Below are 17,902 nucleotides of genomic sequence, written 5' to 3' on the forward strand. Positions count from 1 at the left end.
TTAGCTTTCAGCCTTAGGTTTCGAACTTGACTACTGCCAGAAGTAATGAATTGGTGTACATGTGGACAGATTGAATCATGGAGAAGAGATAAAATGGGGGGCGTGAAGACTTTCATTCATGAAGGAAAGACCTCAAGTCACGTGATAGATTTTAAGGCAAAGTATTGGAAGAAATCAGGTTTCTTTCGCTAATCTCACGCAAAACGTGCCAACCATTCGTTGTTGAGTCACGTGACTTGGGGTCTTTGGGTCAGCTTTTGCTAAGCCAATGATTGGACTTGCTCCCTCCATTTTAATTCCTGCTCTAAGGATTGAATCGTTGAGTGGGATGACTGGCCTGTCGGTATATTGCATGTCGATCTGCCTTAGCCTTGACTTAGAAATGGTAACTTACTGCTGAATACCCGAGCTTTGCCTTCAATTTACTAGTTGAACCGCACTATGTCTGCGGACTCTCGCTCGTGAAATAATTTTACTTTATCTACCAGTTTGTTGACACTCTCAGCTTCAATGAGATGGCATCTCCCTCCGTTCGGTTACTCCCTATTCCAGGCTGATGAGTCCAAAGAAGGACGAAGCAGCAGTCTCTGGATGGGATGACCGGGCTGTCGGTGTATTACATGTAAACTGTGCGTGCCACGAGTAATAGTTCTTTCGATATATTTTTGCTTATTAGTACTTCAACTTGTCGTAAAAATTGTATGTGGGAGTCAGTGGTGTAGCTAGGATGGTGGCCCCGGGTGGCACAATTTTGAGGGTGGCAATTTCATTTTTAATGTTAAAAAATATTTAAATGAGGAAATGATACTTCACATATTGCAATGGAGGCTACGAGAGAAAAAAAAACCTCTTCAAACTGCAGGGTTTTAATGTGACTACGTGAATAACATTTCTGTGGTAAAAAAAAAAAAAATCCTTGTTTCTCTTGTGGACATAATGTCACCACATTTTTCTCTCCCTTTGAAATTGCAGACTGAAGGAATGAGAGGTGGCAGTGGAAAGTCAAGAGATGCTTTTTTTTTTTTTTTTTTTTTGACTACAGACAGAGATGACTTTTTCGAATTGTATAACCCTGCTCAATGTCAAATTCTATAGTTTCGTAGCACGTTCTAAATACTGGATCGACAAGAAAAAAAACTTATATGACTAAACAATCTAAAGAATATTTTATTATGTAAAGTTTATTCTTGTTATATAGTGCGTTTAAGCTTCATGCATAGTATGATGACGAATTTTAAAATTATTTTAAATTTCAGTTTTTAGTTGAAGGAAAATATTTTGCTTTTTTTTTTCCTTGCAAATATTATATTACCCAAAATTATTGGCCAACCATTAGGTAACAAAAGAATTTAAAAATTAAAAAAACAATAAAATTAGTAAATTAATAATAATTATAATGTACTAATAATTAACAACAAATTTACAACCGATTGTAGCGAAATAATAATTATAAATCTTTACACTCTTTTTTTAAAACTTATAATAGCCTTACACTAATATTTATAGTACGGAGGGGATATGAGAACTGTTTACATGTGCCCCTACATCTTGTGTTCACAAGTGCCCCGTCATCTACCTCAGAACTAATTTTCAAAAATAAAGAATTTCTAATTTAATTAACAAATTTAAACATTGTCATAAATTTGCTTGAATGTTCCTATAATGGTTTGCAATAGTTAAGTTTAGCTTGTTAGTTTAAACTGTGTTTTTATGTGGAGAAGTGAGTGTCAAAAGTACATCAATATTACTAATACCAACAAGTTGTCACCAAAGGAACATAAACTGGCTCAATGCTCTAAAAATTTGGTCAAGAAGTAGGACTGGTACTGCCATTACTTGAGAATTTTTCAAGATTTTTTGCTTGACGTTATCCTAGTAAAACATACCATGTTCACAGGTGCCCCATGGTCTTAAATCCAATAGTTTTGAAGATTAAGCGTACTAGTTGTGTCTCAACGAAAGGAAACTGTAGCTACCCAACTGGTGAGAGTTGCTCTGTTTAGGTTCTGTGTGTGGCCGAAGCATACTTCTAAACTTGAATAACTCCACGAACTATGATTCCCATTTTCAGATTATCTGACGAAACCTAGTTAATTTCATTTTTATTTCAAAAATATTCTTCTTGTGTGACAACTCGGCCTCTTTTTCTTTTTTAAACATCTTTTTTCTTGATTTTGCCTGGAATAATTCAAACGTTTCTTTTATTTCCTTTTTTTTTTTCTTTTGTTTTCTCTTTTCCACCCATTCTTAATTTTGAGATTTTTATAAATTCATCGATACATTAAAGTTTTATTTTCTACCTCTTCAACCTTTTACGAGTCCCTCGCGGCGCGAAACTGAATTTCGATGAGGTTCTTACTTCTCAGAAATAAAAATTCCAAATCCCCGACTAGAATCACCCAATCAGAGTTCACCAAACGAGACTCCTAATTAAAGGACCACTTACTATTTCATTCGCATTTCTAAAGACACTTAAAAAAAATATAAAGTTTTTGCAGCCTTTTTTTTTTCCTTTTTAGTTTTTGACCTTTCTTTGCCTCTTAAAAGTGAATAGGAGTGAAGAGGGGGGGGGGGTGAAAGAAAAGAGAAAATGAATTTAATCATTGCGACTTTCATCTCATGAAAAATTCATCGTTTTCCATTCGCATTGCGCAATTTGACATTTCCCTCCAATTGTAAATGAGTCTGGTCTAATCTTTGCAGCGCGCCGCTATTAAAGTGCTGAATATTTAACGCCGGCCTTCGCTCTTTTAAAATCCAGCCCACCTGCTATTGTTAAGTCGCACAATACGACGATAGGCATTATCCTTTAATTGCAGATTCGTGAGAGACGAAGCTCTCGGACGAGAGGATTCCAAATCCTTAGTACTCAAACGGTGAAAATGGCTACAAAATTTTTAAAACTGTCGAATACTTGATGTGTTGTGTTTTCCACTCATCCTCGGAGAGCCTACGTCGGGCCAACATTAGATGTGAACCTTTGAGGCGTCTTTTCTTTTAGTGATTGTAATTGCTATACATGCAGCGATGAGAGGAGGGTATTATAGAATGCCGTTTACATTTTGATAAGTAATTTAACTAGTTTTCAGATAAAAGTCCCCAAATCAGCATTAGCACACACTATAACTAAATGCTATGATCGGTCGAAGAGAATAAATACGACAGTAAAAAATTTTAAAAATCCCTATGTTGTGCCAAAAAATATTTGGAAGAAGTGGCAAATGGAGGGTATTTTGAAATAGTTGATTCATATGGAATAGATGTGTTCACAGTTCTCGTAATTAGGATGTAAAAGTTGGACCTCAATGGACAAAGTGTTTTTTTTTTTTCTTTTCAAGCTGCCGAAATTTTTTGCTTATAGGCATGAATTTTAAATAATTCAAGAAGCTTAAGCAAAGCTTTCAAAACAATGCTGATTGTAAAAAGTTTCTGACGGGTAAAGGGAAAAAAATATGTTTTCATATTTAATCATAAACTATCACTGCCTTAATGAAAAAGTTATTGATAAGCAAAAGAATTATTTAAAATCACCTTTGCAATTTTACTTAAGTGTGCGCATGTACATAGACATTAAATATTCAAAATAATAATGGAAAAACAAAAAACATTTTATGCCTACCAGCAATTTATTTTTTCCAGTTGAGAGCGATTTTGTCAAAATATATCCCGTTTGGAAAAGATTGGGGTGACAAAGTGTCACAGAAGATAACACTGCGAATGTTCTAAGTATCGGCATCATTGTACGAAGATTGAAAAAAAAAAAAAAAACGAATTCGAATTGAAAACGAGGGGTTGAATTTAACCAGTCTATTTTACGCAATTTTTTAAACTAGTAAAAGACGACGATTAGCCATAATATTTCGATCATCAAACAAAATTGATTTTTTCATAAAAAGTTTGGCTTCAAAAATGACGAGAGGATGTCAAATCATGGTCATCAATAAAAAAAAAAAAAAAAAAAAAAAAAAAAATTGTAGCAAAATACGACTAACGGCCGCTTATTTCGAAACCCTGGGTTCAAACGATTAAAAAACTTTAAACGTTCGGTTTCTTTGGTTTTGGGGCTTCTGATTCTATTTCTTTTCCTTGCAGTTGATACTTGAACATTGTGTTATGTAAGGAGTGGGTTGATATAAAAAATGATTTCGCTTTCCTGCTTCTACAGTGCCGGCCAAAAAAAGAAATCTTTGCTTTTGGTTAGCAGTTAAAAACTTTACATGCAAACTTCTTGTCATGGTTTTATTGGCATGCTCCCTTGTGATTTGGCCGAATATCGAATATTCGACCACAACCTAGGCTGAATGAAATAATTTTTCTGCCCTAGTACTTTTTAAGTGATAATATTTTTTTTCTCTTTTCTATTTTTAGAAATATTCAAAGAGCGAGTTGAAACGACTATGTATAGAACAAATAAAAGACATGTCGAAAGATTACATTCTTCAATTAATTTCAGGTAATTTTTATCTTTATCCTCTCAAGAAATTTTTTTAATGTTATGTATGAACTGGGATAAAAATGGGGAGAATGCGATCGGCTACCGATTGCTGAAACTCAAGTAATATTGGAACTGTATAGTGTATATGCTTGCATAAGAAATGTAAAAATACATTTTCTTTCAATGTTTCCCCTTTTTTTAATATTATTTGACGTATGTGCAACAATGGAACAATGGATTTATCAATAAGTATATACAGAGCGCTTACTTAGTCATTAAAAATTCATTCAGAGTTTACAATAAGCTTCTAAAATAACTGAAATTTCAACTTTTTTTTTTTAATGCATTTAAAATTTTCTATAGAAAAAAAATAAGCAAATCAATAAATAAAATAAAAATGATAATAATAATAATGATAATAATAATAATAATAATAATAATAATAACAATAATAATAACAATAATAATAACAATAATAATAATAATAATAATAATAATCAAAAGTGTAAAGCGGACGAGAAAATACGTCAATGTACATTACAGAAAGTCTAAAGTATCTCAGGTATGAAAATATATTTGTCCGTAAAAAAGCATTACTTATGCCACTGGTTTTTTGTGCAAGTTTCTTCTCGGTATTTTTCTGCGGTTCATGAGTATAGTTTTTTAATAAATAATGACATAAGTAAATAATGTAGAATTTTATTTCTTATTTTTAGGGAAAGAAGTAAAATGTTCAGAAGACATTAAAACAGAATTGAGTACAGATGGCAAAAGTGACAATAAAGGTAACTTTCCTTTAATTAATATGCAATTCAATTTATTTTTTCGAATTTTATATTTCTGCTTTTATTTGCAATGTAGCATGTTAAACGTAATCCGTAATTTTATAGTAGAGTGTAAATAAATGCAGTAGATATTTTGTCAGCAATGAGAAGCTAATGCCTCACTTACGGCTATATGAAGCTGAGATCAACTTGTCCTTTACTTGGGGCCATTCATTAATTACCTAAGGGATCCGAGGGGGAGGGAGGGTTAGAAAAATCTCTACTTACCCTTACTTGGGGGGGGGGTTCAATTTCATTCTTAATTTTCTAAGTCAATATTTTACATTAGAAATGGCGTTTTCAAATGGTTTGACTGGGATCATATTTCATTTGCGTCTGGAAGGTAAAAAACGCATTAGAATGAGCTGTTTTTTATTTGTTTTACAAAGAATGAATAGTGTAATATGATAAAAGAATCGCACTATGCATGGCATGTTTCTTTTTTTTTTCTAAATTGTAGTATCGCATCATATGCAAAACAATTGTCAAAAAAAAAAAAAAAAAAAATTCAGTCTAGATTCCAAAATTGTAGCAAATATTTCTTTACACAAAAAGGTTTAATTTAATAAGAATGAATTTGATAACGATTCCAGTGATGTAAGATTTGTTTTTTTTTATTATTATTATTATTTTTAAAAACGTTATGGAATCTTATGTAAGAATAGGGGGCGGGTTTGAAAAATCTTACGTACTTTTACATGAAGAAAGGGGGGGTCAAAAATTGCCAAAATAATCGTCCTTACGCAATTAATGAATGACCCCTTAGGCCGATGATAAGGTTAAGTCCCCCCCCCCCCCGCCTACAACCGCGTGGTTAATTTTATTCCTGTTGTAATATTGTGATCAGGTCAGGCCCGTGTCCAGGATTTCATGAAGGGAGGGGTTTAAACCTTTTCCCTTTGTAACTTACGTTGTCAAAGGAAAACCAACTACGCGTGTTGAATAGTTCATTTTAGTTCGATAACTAGGCTTTTTTTATATTGCGTTTTTTTCTTCATGAAATCTTATTTGTACAGTTGAACATTTTGTAAAAGCACACATATTTCTTCTATGCCACCTCATTTTCCTTCTTTTTTTTTCTTTTGTTTTTCCATCAAATAATATTTGACAGGAATTGAATGAAAATAAAAATTTTATTAAAAAAAAATGCTGTTTCGTATAGAAACATTTTTCTATTGTGTGAAACGATTAATTCATCCAACACTAAAGGCGTACCATAAAAAAACAGAAAGCAAAGTAACCATTTTCCCTGCCCCCAAGTTTTTTTTTTGGGGGGGGGGGGTACGGCATTGTCTAATATTCTTTTAAATAATTTTCCCCTGCATGCTTATAGCGTTGCCAGACTCTCCAACTGTTCCATTTTTTCAAGCACTTAGAAGCGAAGGTGCTTGGGTATCCTACAATTGAGGAAAATGTTAATTGTTAAAGATGGGGAAATATTAAAGAGGGTGAATACTGTATCAGAGTTTAACTCTAAAATTAATTAAAACTTAAAATATGTTTTGGAAAATCGTTTAGTGATTCATTGATTTTTTTTTTTAATGGGAGGGGTTTAACCCCTAAAACCCTCCCCTTGGACGCGGCTCTGGATCAGGTACTCCATAACTCGCTTTCCCGAATGCAGGAGAGCTATTTTCCAAAATATAAGGTTCTGAGTTTTAAGATGGTATTCACTTGGTATCGCGATCGCTTTTTGACCTTAGATGTTCATTAGATAAAAAATGTTACTTTAATACGCAATATTCGAATTGTTTCACTTGCTGTTAATGTATCACTTCTGTACTTTTCATGTGAACTTTTTAATGAAACTCCAAGTTTTACTTTTATTTTGTTTATTTATTTATTTATTTATTTTAACTATTTCAAAAGAAAATCTTAAAAATCTTTCATTTAATAATTTCAACATTTATTCTACATCGGGTCATAAATTACTAGAATTATTTCACAACATTTTGTTATAGCTATTATTTGAAAGCCTCTGCAAAGCTTTTAATAAGCTATATTGAAAATGCAACATCAAACAATGAGTTGTGTCAGAAACAAGCAAGCCTTATTTCCAGCATACAGTATCGATTTAATTGCATATACCCTTGATGTATTCTGATTTTTTATTTATATACATATTACTTTGACGGGTTGGAGTAATTGTTTGAAAACAAAGCAACTGCTACTCAAGCTTACCAAATAATTTCCTTTGGTTTTCTGTTATTACTTACAACCATGCACTAACGGCAATAAGGAACTTAAAGAAAGGGTTTTTTTTTCTTCTGAAGATAAAATTATGTGTTCAATAATTTTATAAATCATAAAATATTTTGAATATTATGTACTCATTTAGGGATTTTACATGCACTTAATCTATGAGCATCGGTTTTTGTAAATATCTTTTACTTGATGGAACAAAAAAAGTATATGCTCAAAATTCTTGCAAAAAATTTCGCATTTTATCACAAAAATGTATTGCATTCTTGCTTTTTTTTTTTTAATCTGAATTTCTACCACAAATTAAATTTTGAGTTATTGAACAACAACCTAAATTCGATCATTTCAAAGATTTATTTTAAAGAAACAAAATTTTTCCCAAAGACTAATTCCTTGAACTATAGAAAATTCAGTAAAAATCGTTAAAATCCAAAAGTTTATTTTTGTAAATAATACAATTTAGAGTGAATTAATAATTTAAAAAATACTAGTCTGATCCGTGCGAAGCATTCGCAGCGACAGAAGGAACCCAAAAAAAAAAAAATCTTTTTTTTTTATAAATATTAATAATAATAGCAAGTTTGTATATTTTTTGCTGATAATGGTGAAAAAACTTTAAAATAATGTGGTAATTTTGAAGTTTGATGCTTTAAGAAAGTTATGGCGTTCCCATAAAAAACACCTTTGAAAAATAATATATATAACATTGTGATTTACCATGTTAAAATTAATGTTTTTTTTTTCTGATGTTAATGCAACAACACAACACAACACAACTGCGTTTAGAATTCCGTCCTCAATGAGTAAAGATTACATAATTATGAAAATTTGAATCAGAATTCAACTGAGGAAAAATCAGACTTTCAAAAACTAAGACACTGTACACTAAAGCAATGCGTAATGAAGTAACAAAATTAATTGAAATCGATACCAGTATTTTGTTAAATTATTTTTAGGAAGTTAATATGTGGTTTACCAGATTAAAATTAACGTATGGTTTCCTGATTTCAACAACTACAGATCTGTAGCTAAGAGTCCTTCAATGAGTTTAAATACAATATTCATGGAAATTTAAATCCGAATTCTACTGAATGAAATAAGTCATTAAGCAATATTTTTGGTCCATGGGAATTTGAACTCACGACCTACGCATTATTCGCACGATAATCTAACCAACTATCCCAATAGGTCTGCCTTCATTTTAGGATGCTATGAATAGAAGCAATTCGTAGTAAAAAAAAACAGAAAAAAAATTTTTTTTTGACCATAACAACTAAAATGTAAATTGTTTCCTTATTTTTCTCCGAAAGCGGTGAAAATAATTTTCAAAATGGCATTACTTATGAAGATTGAGGAAGTTATGGCGTTCCCATAAAAAAAAAAAAAAAAAAAAAAAAAAAAAAAAAACCTTAGAGAAATAATCTATATGATTATAAAATTGTTGATGTTTTAAAACTTGAAATCTTCTGTTTCTGCTTTAATTAAGAAACAGGTTTTCAAAATGTGGAATATCATTTCAAATAATGCCATTGCTTTATGTCTTTTAAGAATACGTTTTGTTTCCGTGCAATTATTTATAAAATGTCCAGTGAATTCGTTTTCTTAACTTAGTGAAAAGTTACTTCTATCCATATGTTCTTCTTGGTATGCTGTAAACGGGCCCACGAGGCCCTGTGTATGAGAGGTAAATTAAAAAGTCAGTGGGGAGTCGTACAAACTCTTAAACGCTCCTTCGAAGTGCTTTAGCACAAATTAAAATGCTCGGAAGGCATTGCACAGAGAAGTTACACAAACCAAACAATCCCCAAGGTCATTATGACAGAACCCAGTATAATCTCCTTATTGGGGTTAGTATTTGGTGCTATCATGTTTAAAGTATGATAAGAATCTCATCTTTAAAGAGCATGAACTTTTTTTTTTCGCTTCTCTGAGTCAAATGCGGTTATATTTTTGCAGAATTTGAAAATTATGAAGGCAAAAAAAAAAAAACTTTTATGTGACGTCAATTAAATGTGTTCAACAAACTCCTGCATTTTTTTTTTTTTTTTCAGATAAAACTTCTCTTATGACTCTAACCAGAGACAAGCGAAAATAACAACAAAGAAATACTTATCTTCGTCGCTTATTACCTCAATATAGCAACTTATTCTTTTGAGTAGGCTTTCCAGATTTCTGAGATGTTCGACCGAGACACCGGAATGCCCCCCCCCCCTCCCCAGCGGCGCGAATATTCAAAAAGTGCACACCCCAGGATGGCTTTTGGAGTATTTTACAGGGAAGTTCATTCTCAATGCTATGAGTAAATGAATACAAATTATGATCCCAAAACAAGGGTAATAATAAAACCACACAAGCAGATAAATTTAAAAAATTTGACTTCTTGTATGGTAATATTTACAAGTTATTTTAGTAAAAAGAAACACTTTGAATGAGGAATGAAAAATTAAAAAATATTTACATGTCCTTTTCACTGGCAAGGACAAGTGTTTTTTGGTTTTAATCTTGTTGTAAAAATCCTAACAAGCTAATCGATATTAATTTTTCAAGTCAGTGTTACTTGTGTGTATATATATATATATATATATATATATATATATATATATATATATATATATATATATATATATATTTGTCATTTGTAATCAAATTTGTCTTTTTCCGGAACATGAAGTAAACCAGCCGGTATGCCGGAGTTTTGTCTGAAAACCGGGACTGTCCTGGTCAAACCGGGACGTCTGGCAAGCCTACTTTTGAGTAACAACTAGATTCACGTTGGGTATATAGTTGATACCGTTTAAAAAAAAAGATTTTTTTGTATGAAATACAAATTGTCAAGAAAGGTCTTGAAATCTTTATTCCACAGGAAAATAGTAATAATATTACTGGAAATTGTGTTTTGGTACGTAACATTCAGAACAAAAAATAGAAAAATCAAGATGTAAAACGTGTACCTACTGTCCTACAGATGTTCATTTATAACTTTTTTTTTTTTTTTGGATTCTCTGAAACAAAAAATATAAAACATTATCATTATTTCTGCAATTTTCTCAATTTGTCTTCACTAAAAAGTATTTTTAATGTAACAAGAGAAAAAAAAGTTTAGATTCCTCCCAGAAATATAGGTAATGTTGAGCGTAGATCATAGTTAATGTGTGTTGAAAATTTTTGAATTGTTGAAAAGCAAAAAGTGGCGACATTCAAGTTGAAAAATTATTTTTCGCACATGTTCTACTTCATGTGCTCTTATTAATCAAGTTTGTTCGAAGCAAATCTGGCTAATTATTTATGTAAAATAATGTTGGATTTACATTCCTTCGTGGGCGCTTTTTTGCCTTTTTTTTCCCTTTTTACCGTTCAAAACTGAGCGAATAAATAAACAAATTAATAAATATATGTGAATGAGGTGTTCCAAACGAGAACGTTTGATCAAAAAAAAAAAAAAAATTGTTCGAATCGGAGCTCAAATGTAGTAGTTAGAGGAAACAGATAGATAAATCTACAGACTCATATTTCTCCATTTCATAACTCTACTTACAATTGTTTTATTTTTTTAGTATTTATTGAGCTGTTAAAATCACTTTCAAGTGTGCCACCGAGATAGGGTTCATGACGCAATCTGCATCGCTAGAATTTTCTATTCTTTTTTCCCCCATCTTAATTTAGTGTGACTAGTGATGTAAAGTACCCAGGTATTTATTTTTAGGGGTAAATAACTAGGGTATATACCTGGGCAAATACCCAAAATGAGTATTTACCCGGGTATTTATTTCAAAAATTTATATTCAACTAAAATACTTTTTTGTATAAATTCCACAATGTATATATAACCAACCATATACAAAACAATAAATTTTTGCTCAAAAATTGTATTTTGATCACATATTTAAAGAATTATTGTGTGAAACAACTTAGCAATCTGATATGATATTCACATTAAATGTGTTGGATATGCCTACTCAATGTTGATAGCCAAATTTCAGATATAAAGAGCTATTCTACAAAAAGTAAGCTTAACTTGTTACAAAAAAAAAGAAAACATCCCATTTAAGTTTTAGAATAGTTCATTCGAAATTCTGTCAGCTTTTTTGATAAGATTTCATCAAGCCTTTAATTTAAAAAAAATATAATACGTAATTTTTTATATTTTAATCTTTCATTTTATGGTTAATGTTTTAAAAAGAAAATCATCACCTTTTGATATCACCTAGATTTTTTTTTGCAAAATGCGCAATTACTAGGGGATTTACCCTACCTTTGGATGAATACACAAAAAAAAAAATCTTTACCTCCCACCCTACATCACTAATTGCGTGTATAAAAAATAGTTTGAATAAATCTTCATCATGAAGTACCCTTGAGCAAATGAGCAAGGCAACAGAAAACAATATTTTTTTTTTGCTTATAAATGTGAAAACTGTTTCTATTTTTGCCACATTATCACTTAAAGAGCAATAAAATAAATAAATATCATATTCTTAACAACATCTCAGTTTATTCTTCCAAACATCCCTCATGATTCCTTTTTTTTTTTCATTTTGGATATGACTAACCTAGATTGTGATTTTGAAAGCCTGAAGTTCATGATTGAATTGCTTATACTTCTCCAATTATGACATTGAAAAGAAAGATTCTTTGGTTCACAATATGTTTCTTTCACAATTTCATTAAGTCTTTCAATAAAAAATATTATAAACTGTGTAATACATATGTATGTATCAGTTTTACCAATTATTTCGTATTTAGATTTAAAAAAAAAATTCCCATTCACTTTTTGCTTTTTTTTTTTTTTTTTGTAAAATACCCAGTTTTTGAGTATTTACCCAGGCCTTGGGTAAATACCCAAAAAATATATTTATCTACCCACTGGGTATTTACCTGATCCACATCACTAAGTGTGACTCGATCTAGAAGGGGGTCATCCCCGTACGTCATCACACTTGGAAAGATTGGACACCGTTGTCTTTTCATCCATAAGCTCAATACTTTTTGCATTGAAAAAGGCATTCCCTGTAATGCCGAAACACGTGCCTGCTGTAATTGGCAATTTGTGCTTTTTTGACGGTTTTTTTTTTCCTTATTTTACCGCTTTGTTAGTTTCGACTCTTTGTTCTGTTTCCAGAGTTATTTTTTTAAAAGCTTTAAGTGCTTTTCTTTATATTTCTCTCTTTTTTCTTTTCATTTATCTATTTTTTTTCTTTTACGGGAAAGAAGGATTAAAAAAAAAAGGATTTGCTTTAAGACAAAATGTGATATTTCGTAGAGGAGGATTTATCAGCTGTTTCTTAACTTAGTTAACTTAGTAGTCTCGAACCTTCGTAATAAAAGGTAGATGTGAGGGGGAAAAGAAAGTAGGCTGCAATCAGTCATACGTTTTTTAAAAAATGACTGAAAACACATGAAAGTGCGTCTCGTGGTTTTGGAGTTTTCTGATGTGGTTGTTTCTTCCTTATTCTAATGATATCTACAAATACTTTTTTCCTAATTGATTTTCAAGTACAACGGCAATACTCGCATTGAAAAAGCTTCCAGGAAGGCAACTGTACCAATTGGTGGAATTTGGATTTATTTTTGTTATTTGGCTTTAAAGAAAATGTTCCACGTGATTTTTTTTGTGTTCAGCTAATTCAAGACATTGCATGATCCTATGAAGTTCTATTGATTCTATTGAATTTATTGCAAGAGCCTTAATAAGCTATACTACTTATGAAGTATGATCTTGCTAATTCAAGACAGTAGTGTCGTTGAAAACATTATTTTTTTAAATTCATAAAATGAAACTTTTTAAAGTGCCACAAAATTTATCATCTTTTCTTTACTAATAATAAAGCTGAAAGCCTCTCTGTCTGGATGTCTGGATGTCTGTGACGCGCATAGCGCCTAGACCGTTCGGCCGATTTTCATGAAATTTGGCACAAAGTTAGTTTGTAGCATGGGGGTGTGCACCTCGAAGCGATTTTTCGAAAATTCGATGTGGTTCTTTTTTTATTCTAATTTTAAGAAAAGAACTATCATAAATTACGAAATTATCATAACGTTTAACCGTAACATGGGCACAAGCCAATTGGCGAAATACGAAATTATCATAACGTGGAACTGTAACGTCAGTACAAGCCAATTGGCGAGAAAATTCACCATACATTATTTGTAAATATACAGGCAAACCAAAAGACCTTTAATTTTTCTATTACGGGCGAAGCCGTGCGGGTGCCACTAGTAATCTAATAAAGCTGACATTTTTAAAGCTTACTGTACTGTTAGTAAAAAAATATTAAACGTATAAACTCTAAATCATTTTCCGTCTACATACATTTTGTATCCCCCCCCCCCTTCGATTACGTAAAAATATATCAAAGAAAGAATTTACTCTTACAAGTACAAGCCCAGGTTTTGTTTATCCAAGAACCGTTGCCACTTTCCGTCGAAGAACTTCGAAATGTCTCAACTTTTCGATTTTCCAATAAATTCTAGTTGCAATCACTCGGAAAGTAATTAATTTGTTTTAACGTAATTTTTCTCGCTTTCGTTAAAACAGCTTAAAGTTTAAGTCGCTTAATTCCGTAATTTAATTGAACTTTGCTTTTAGACAGCTTGCGGAACAGAAAGTTCCTTCAAAGTTTGAAGGAGGAGCGAAAAAAGCCCCTGTAGTGGGTAGCGACACATTTTTCAACTAACCAAGCAAACACAAAACGTAACAACTTGCGAATCTGGAGTGCTCGGTATCCGAAAGGGTTGCGCGAGGTATTTTATTTCCTTTTGCGCCCCGAACCCATCCCCCTTCTTTTTACCACCCCACTTACGTCCCACGCCCAAGATCCCCCTGACGACAAAGCTCCAGCAGCGTGTGCGAGCGAGCTTTTAGCCGTGAGAGTCTACATCTCCGATAATTTAATCAAATTAAACGAAATTAAATTAAATCAAATTAAATTAAATTAAATTATGGGAGTTCTTCCTCTCTGCCTCCCCCCTTCTCCGCCCCCTTCCCTTCTTTTCTACTCTTCCTCTCTCAGGCGTGCCTGATCTGATAATGAGATTAGCAAGGTTTCAAGAAATATATGAAGCAAATTAGCGTGCATGTAATGTGCTTAAATGAAGAAGGGGTCCAAGGAAAAGTTGTAGTTGTATTTAAAAGCATTAAAAGTTTCGGGGAGTGTGCACCGCCCTCCCGCTTTCCACTTTTACCCCCCGGGACGGGGGCGCAGTGGAATTATTGATTTCTGCCTTTTCTCGACTGTCTTACCGCCCCCCGTTCGCTTCGGTACCTCCTTATTCCCCCCTGGCCCACGTGGCACCCCCGCCTCAACTTCTTCGCTATCTTTTCTCTCTCTGCTGATGCGAGGCAGAGCGCTCGGAGGAATATAAGGAATATATATACGGCCGAGAGAAAACAATGCCGAGCGACATAACGCTGTAAAGTAATAAGTATTTGCCCGGAATTTAATTTTACCAATTTTACTGCCATATATCCCCGGCAAAATTAAATTCTCGGCAAATATGTAGCCTATTCCCTGGCGTAATTACTTAACAGCAATGGAAAATGCAAATTACTCCGAAAAGGGTGGGGGGCGGGGACCGTGCTGTTCCGTGGGGGTCGGGAGGGAAAACCAGTTGCCCCGCTGGAAGGGGGGGACGCTTGATCCATCAGACATATTTGACCACAATACGAATCGGATTGCTTCTTTCTTTCTCTTTCAGTGCAGTCTCTGTTTGGATATGACGTTCTCTGTCAGATGAAGAGTTAGTTGACTTTGCGTCATCCCGCAACTGCACGCGCCCATTTCAGTTTCCTTTTTATTGATGTGGGATAATGAAATAAAAATGATGGCGCCTATCCTAATTTTTATGCATCATTGCGGATAATTTTTATCGCACAAATGTTGTATTAATTTGTCTTCGATAAAAAGATGTTTAGCACCTTAAAGCATTTTAAGGGATCAATCCCAGTGTTTATGCATTGTTACGGATATTTTTATCGCAGAAATGTTGTATTAATTTTTCTTTTATAAAAAATTTTTTAACTCCTTGAAGCATTTTTTAAAGGATCAATCCTTAACGTATTATTGCGGATATTTTTATCACTGAAATGTTGCGTTATTTTTCTTCAGTTAAAAAAATCTTAACGCCTTTAAGCATTTTAAGGGATCAATCCTAATGTTTGTATATCATTGTGGGTATTTTTATCGCAAAAATGTTGCTTTAATCTAGTCTTCAATTAAAAAAAATAATAATTTAAAAAAAAATGCTTACCCCCTTAAATCAGTTTAAGAGATCACCTCTAATGTTTATGCATAATTGCAATATATAATCAATAACATATACATACATCCAATATTTCTGCGGTATTTTATAGCAGAAATATTGGATTTGTGTTTTCTTCGATTAAAAAAATCTTAGCTCATTAAAATATTTTAAGGGACGAATCCTAATGTTTATGCATTATAGCGGATATTTTTTATCGCAGAAATGTTGCATTAATCAATCTTCAATTAAAAAAAGGGCATTATTTTAATGGATCAATCCTAATGTTTATGTATTATTGCAGATATTTTTATCGCAGAAATGTTTGAATATGTTTCCTTCGGTTTAAAAAATCTTGGCTCCTTGCTCCTTAAAGTATTTTAAGGGACTAATCCTAATGTTTATGCATTATTGCGGATATTTTTATCTCAGAAATAATACTTTAATTTTTCTTCAATGCAAAAATGTTTAGTTTCTTAAAGCATGAATACTTCATAATTTATTTACTGACATACTGTTCATATAATACATTTCTAATGATACATTGATAGAATATAATCGATTTAATTTTTAATTTTTCTCCCTATTGCTGGAGATCTTTTTGGACTTTGATCTGAGTTCAGCAGTTCCACTTTTATTACTCGTAAGAGAAAACTTTATATTTTTTATTATAATTAATTTATCCCCCCTCCCACCGTCCTCCAAGTAGTAACTTGAGACTATCAGTAATACTGTAGATTAATTGATAATTTTCGACCATCGAATTTCATCGACATTCATTTTTTTACTTTCGATAGTATTATCGAATTTGAAACTTTAACAAAACTAACAAATTGCAGTTCATTTCCGAAGTCAATTTTACACACTTTATGTATTTTATGTCCTGTAGGCCTATTTTTTTACGAACTTGCCTAGTTTATTTTCTAAATGGACAAACCCTAAACAAGCTCCACGAATGTAAGGATAAATTAATTTCTGTTGTAGATAAGTAGGGCAAATACATAATTTTTTATTTGTGATGTCACAAATACATGATTTCAGCGCAAGACAATGAAACAGCACATAGTATGAAGATAAATTTTATTCACTAATCCATAAAGTAATCCTCCCCGCCCTCTCAAAACGGGACATTTACAGTGCTGGCCAAATTATTAGACTAAAAAGTTTTTTTTTTTTTTTTGTACACTATTTGTACTAAAATACTATTTATTTTATACTATTTTTTAACGTAATAATCAGTGTACATACTGTACACTGATTATTCCTTAATTTTAGCATAATTTAATGTTTTCAGGTGGCAGCACTGTCTGCTTTGTTTCTGTTCTTTGTTTAGCTACCTACCAGGAACATAACCTCAATCAGCTTAAACAGTTCACTAGTTCTTTTTATTAGTGTGTTCTGTTATATTTAAAGTTAGTTTTAGGTAATTAGTGAGTATGTGTATGTGAGTATATATAATAGTGAGTATAAGCAATTTTTTACCTCCTTTTTTAAAAAGTTAAGAAATGGTGTAAACCTTGTGAAAAGTATGCCAAAAAGACTTAAAATGCTCATCAAGAACAAGGGAATGTATACTAAATATTAGGTAGTTATTTCACTGTTCGTTAATGTGTCTATAGTTATGAAATCAATAAAGAATTTGCTTTTAAAACCTTTTTTTTTTTAATGCTTAAATTGGCTTGAGTATATTTGGTGATGATATTAACTGAGAATAAAATTCTTAGCAGGATTTCATACAATTTTCTTAAATATCAGCATTCTTTTAAAAACTGCGATTTGCAACTGTTTTTCCCCTAGTCCACACATCATTTACAAGCGAAAATATCCTTTTACCGGTGCTTTAGTGCCTGGAAAACATGATGTGCAGTCAATAATTTTGCAAAAGTCCGTATAAGCCCAGTTATTGGGATAAAACTACCAAGCGATTCCATCTAGTGACTTTCAATGCAAACATTCCCAGTACTTCTATCTGTCACTGCAGAAAACGAGACATTTTATCGTCCCACAACTATCAGTGGAGACAACGCGATAGGATACATAAAACCGGGATGTTTGATTAAAACTATCTAACAAGTTAACATCTTGTTGACAAACATCGAACAAGTTAAATTAAAAAACTGTTTAAATAAAAACAATTTATTATTTTCAGCTAATATCGAAAGTTACGGTATTTTATTTCAGCAAATACGGTTATTCGGTATGCCTG

The 17,902-nt window shown here is 32.1% G+C and overlaps 1 protein-coding gene across 7 annotated transcripts in view; it reads left to right on the forward strand.

The window, feature by feature from the left end:
* LOC129216020 (caspase activity and apoptosis inhibitor 1-like) overlaps positions 1–17,902 on the forward strand; it is a 486,970-nt gene that overhangs the window by 409,462 nt on the left and 59,606 nt on the right. For all 7 annotated transcript variants that reach the window (XM_054850158.1, XM_054850159.1, XM_054850161.1 and 4 more), the window contains 2 exons: positions 4,369–4,453; positions 5,152–5,220. In XM_054850158.1, coding sequence (XP_054706133.1) covers positions 4,369–4,453; positions 5,152–5,220 — 154 coding nt within the window. The remainder of the gene's footprint in view (positions 1–4,368; positions 4,454–5,151; positions 5,221–17,902) is intronic.

Source organism: Uloborus diversus, chromosome 2 (genome assembly GCF_026930045.1).
Source record: "Uloborus diversus isolate 005 chromosome 2, Udiv.v.3.1, whole genome shotgun sequence".
NCBI lineage: Eukaryota > Metazoa > Arthropoda > Arachnida > Araneae > Uloboridae > Uloborus > Uloborus diversus.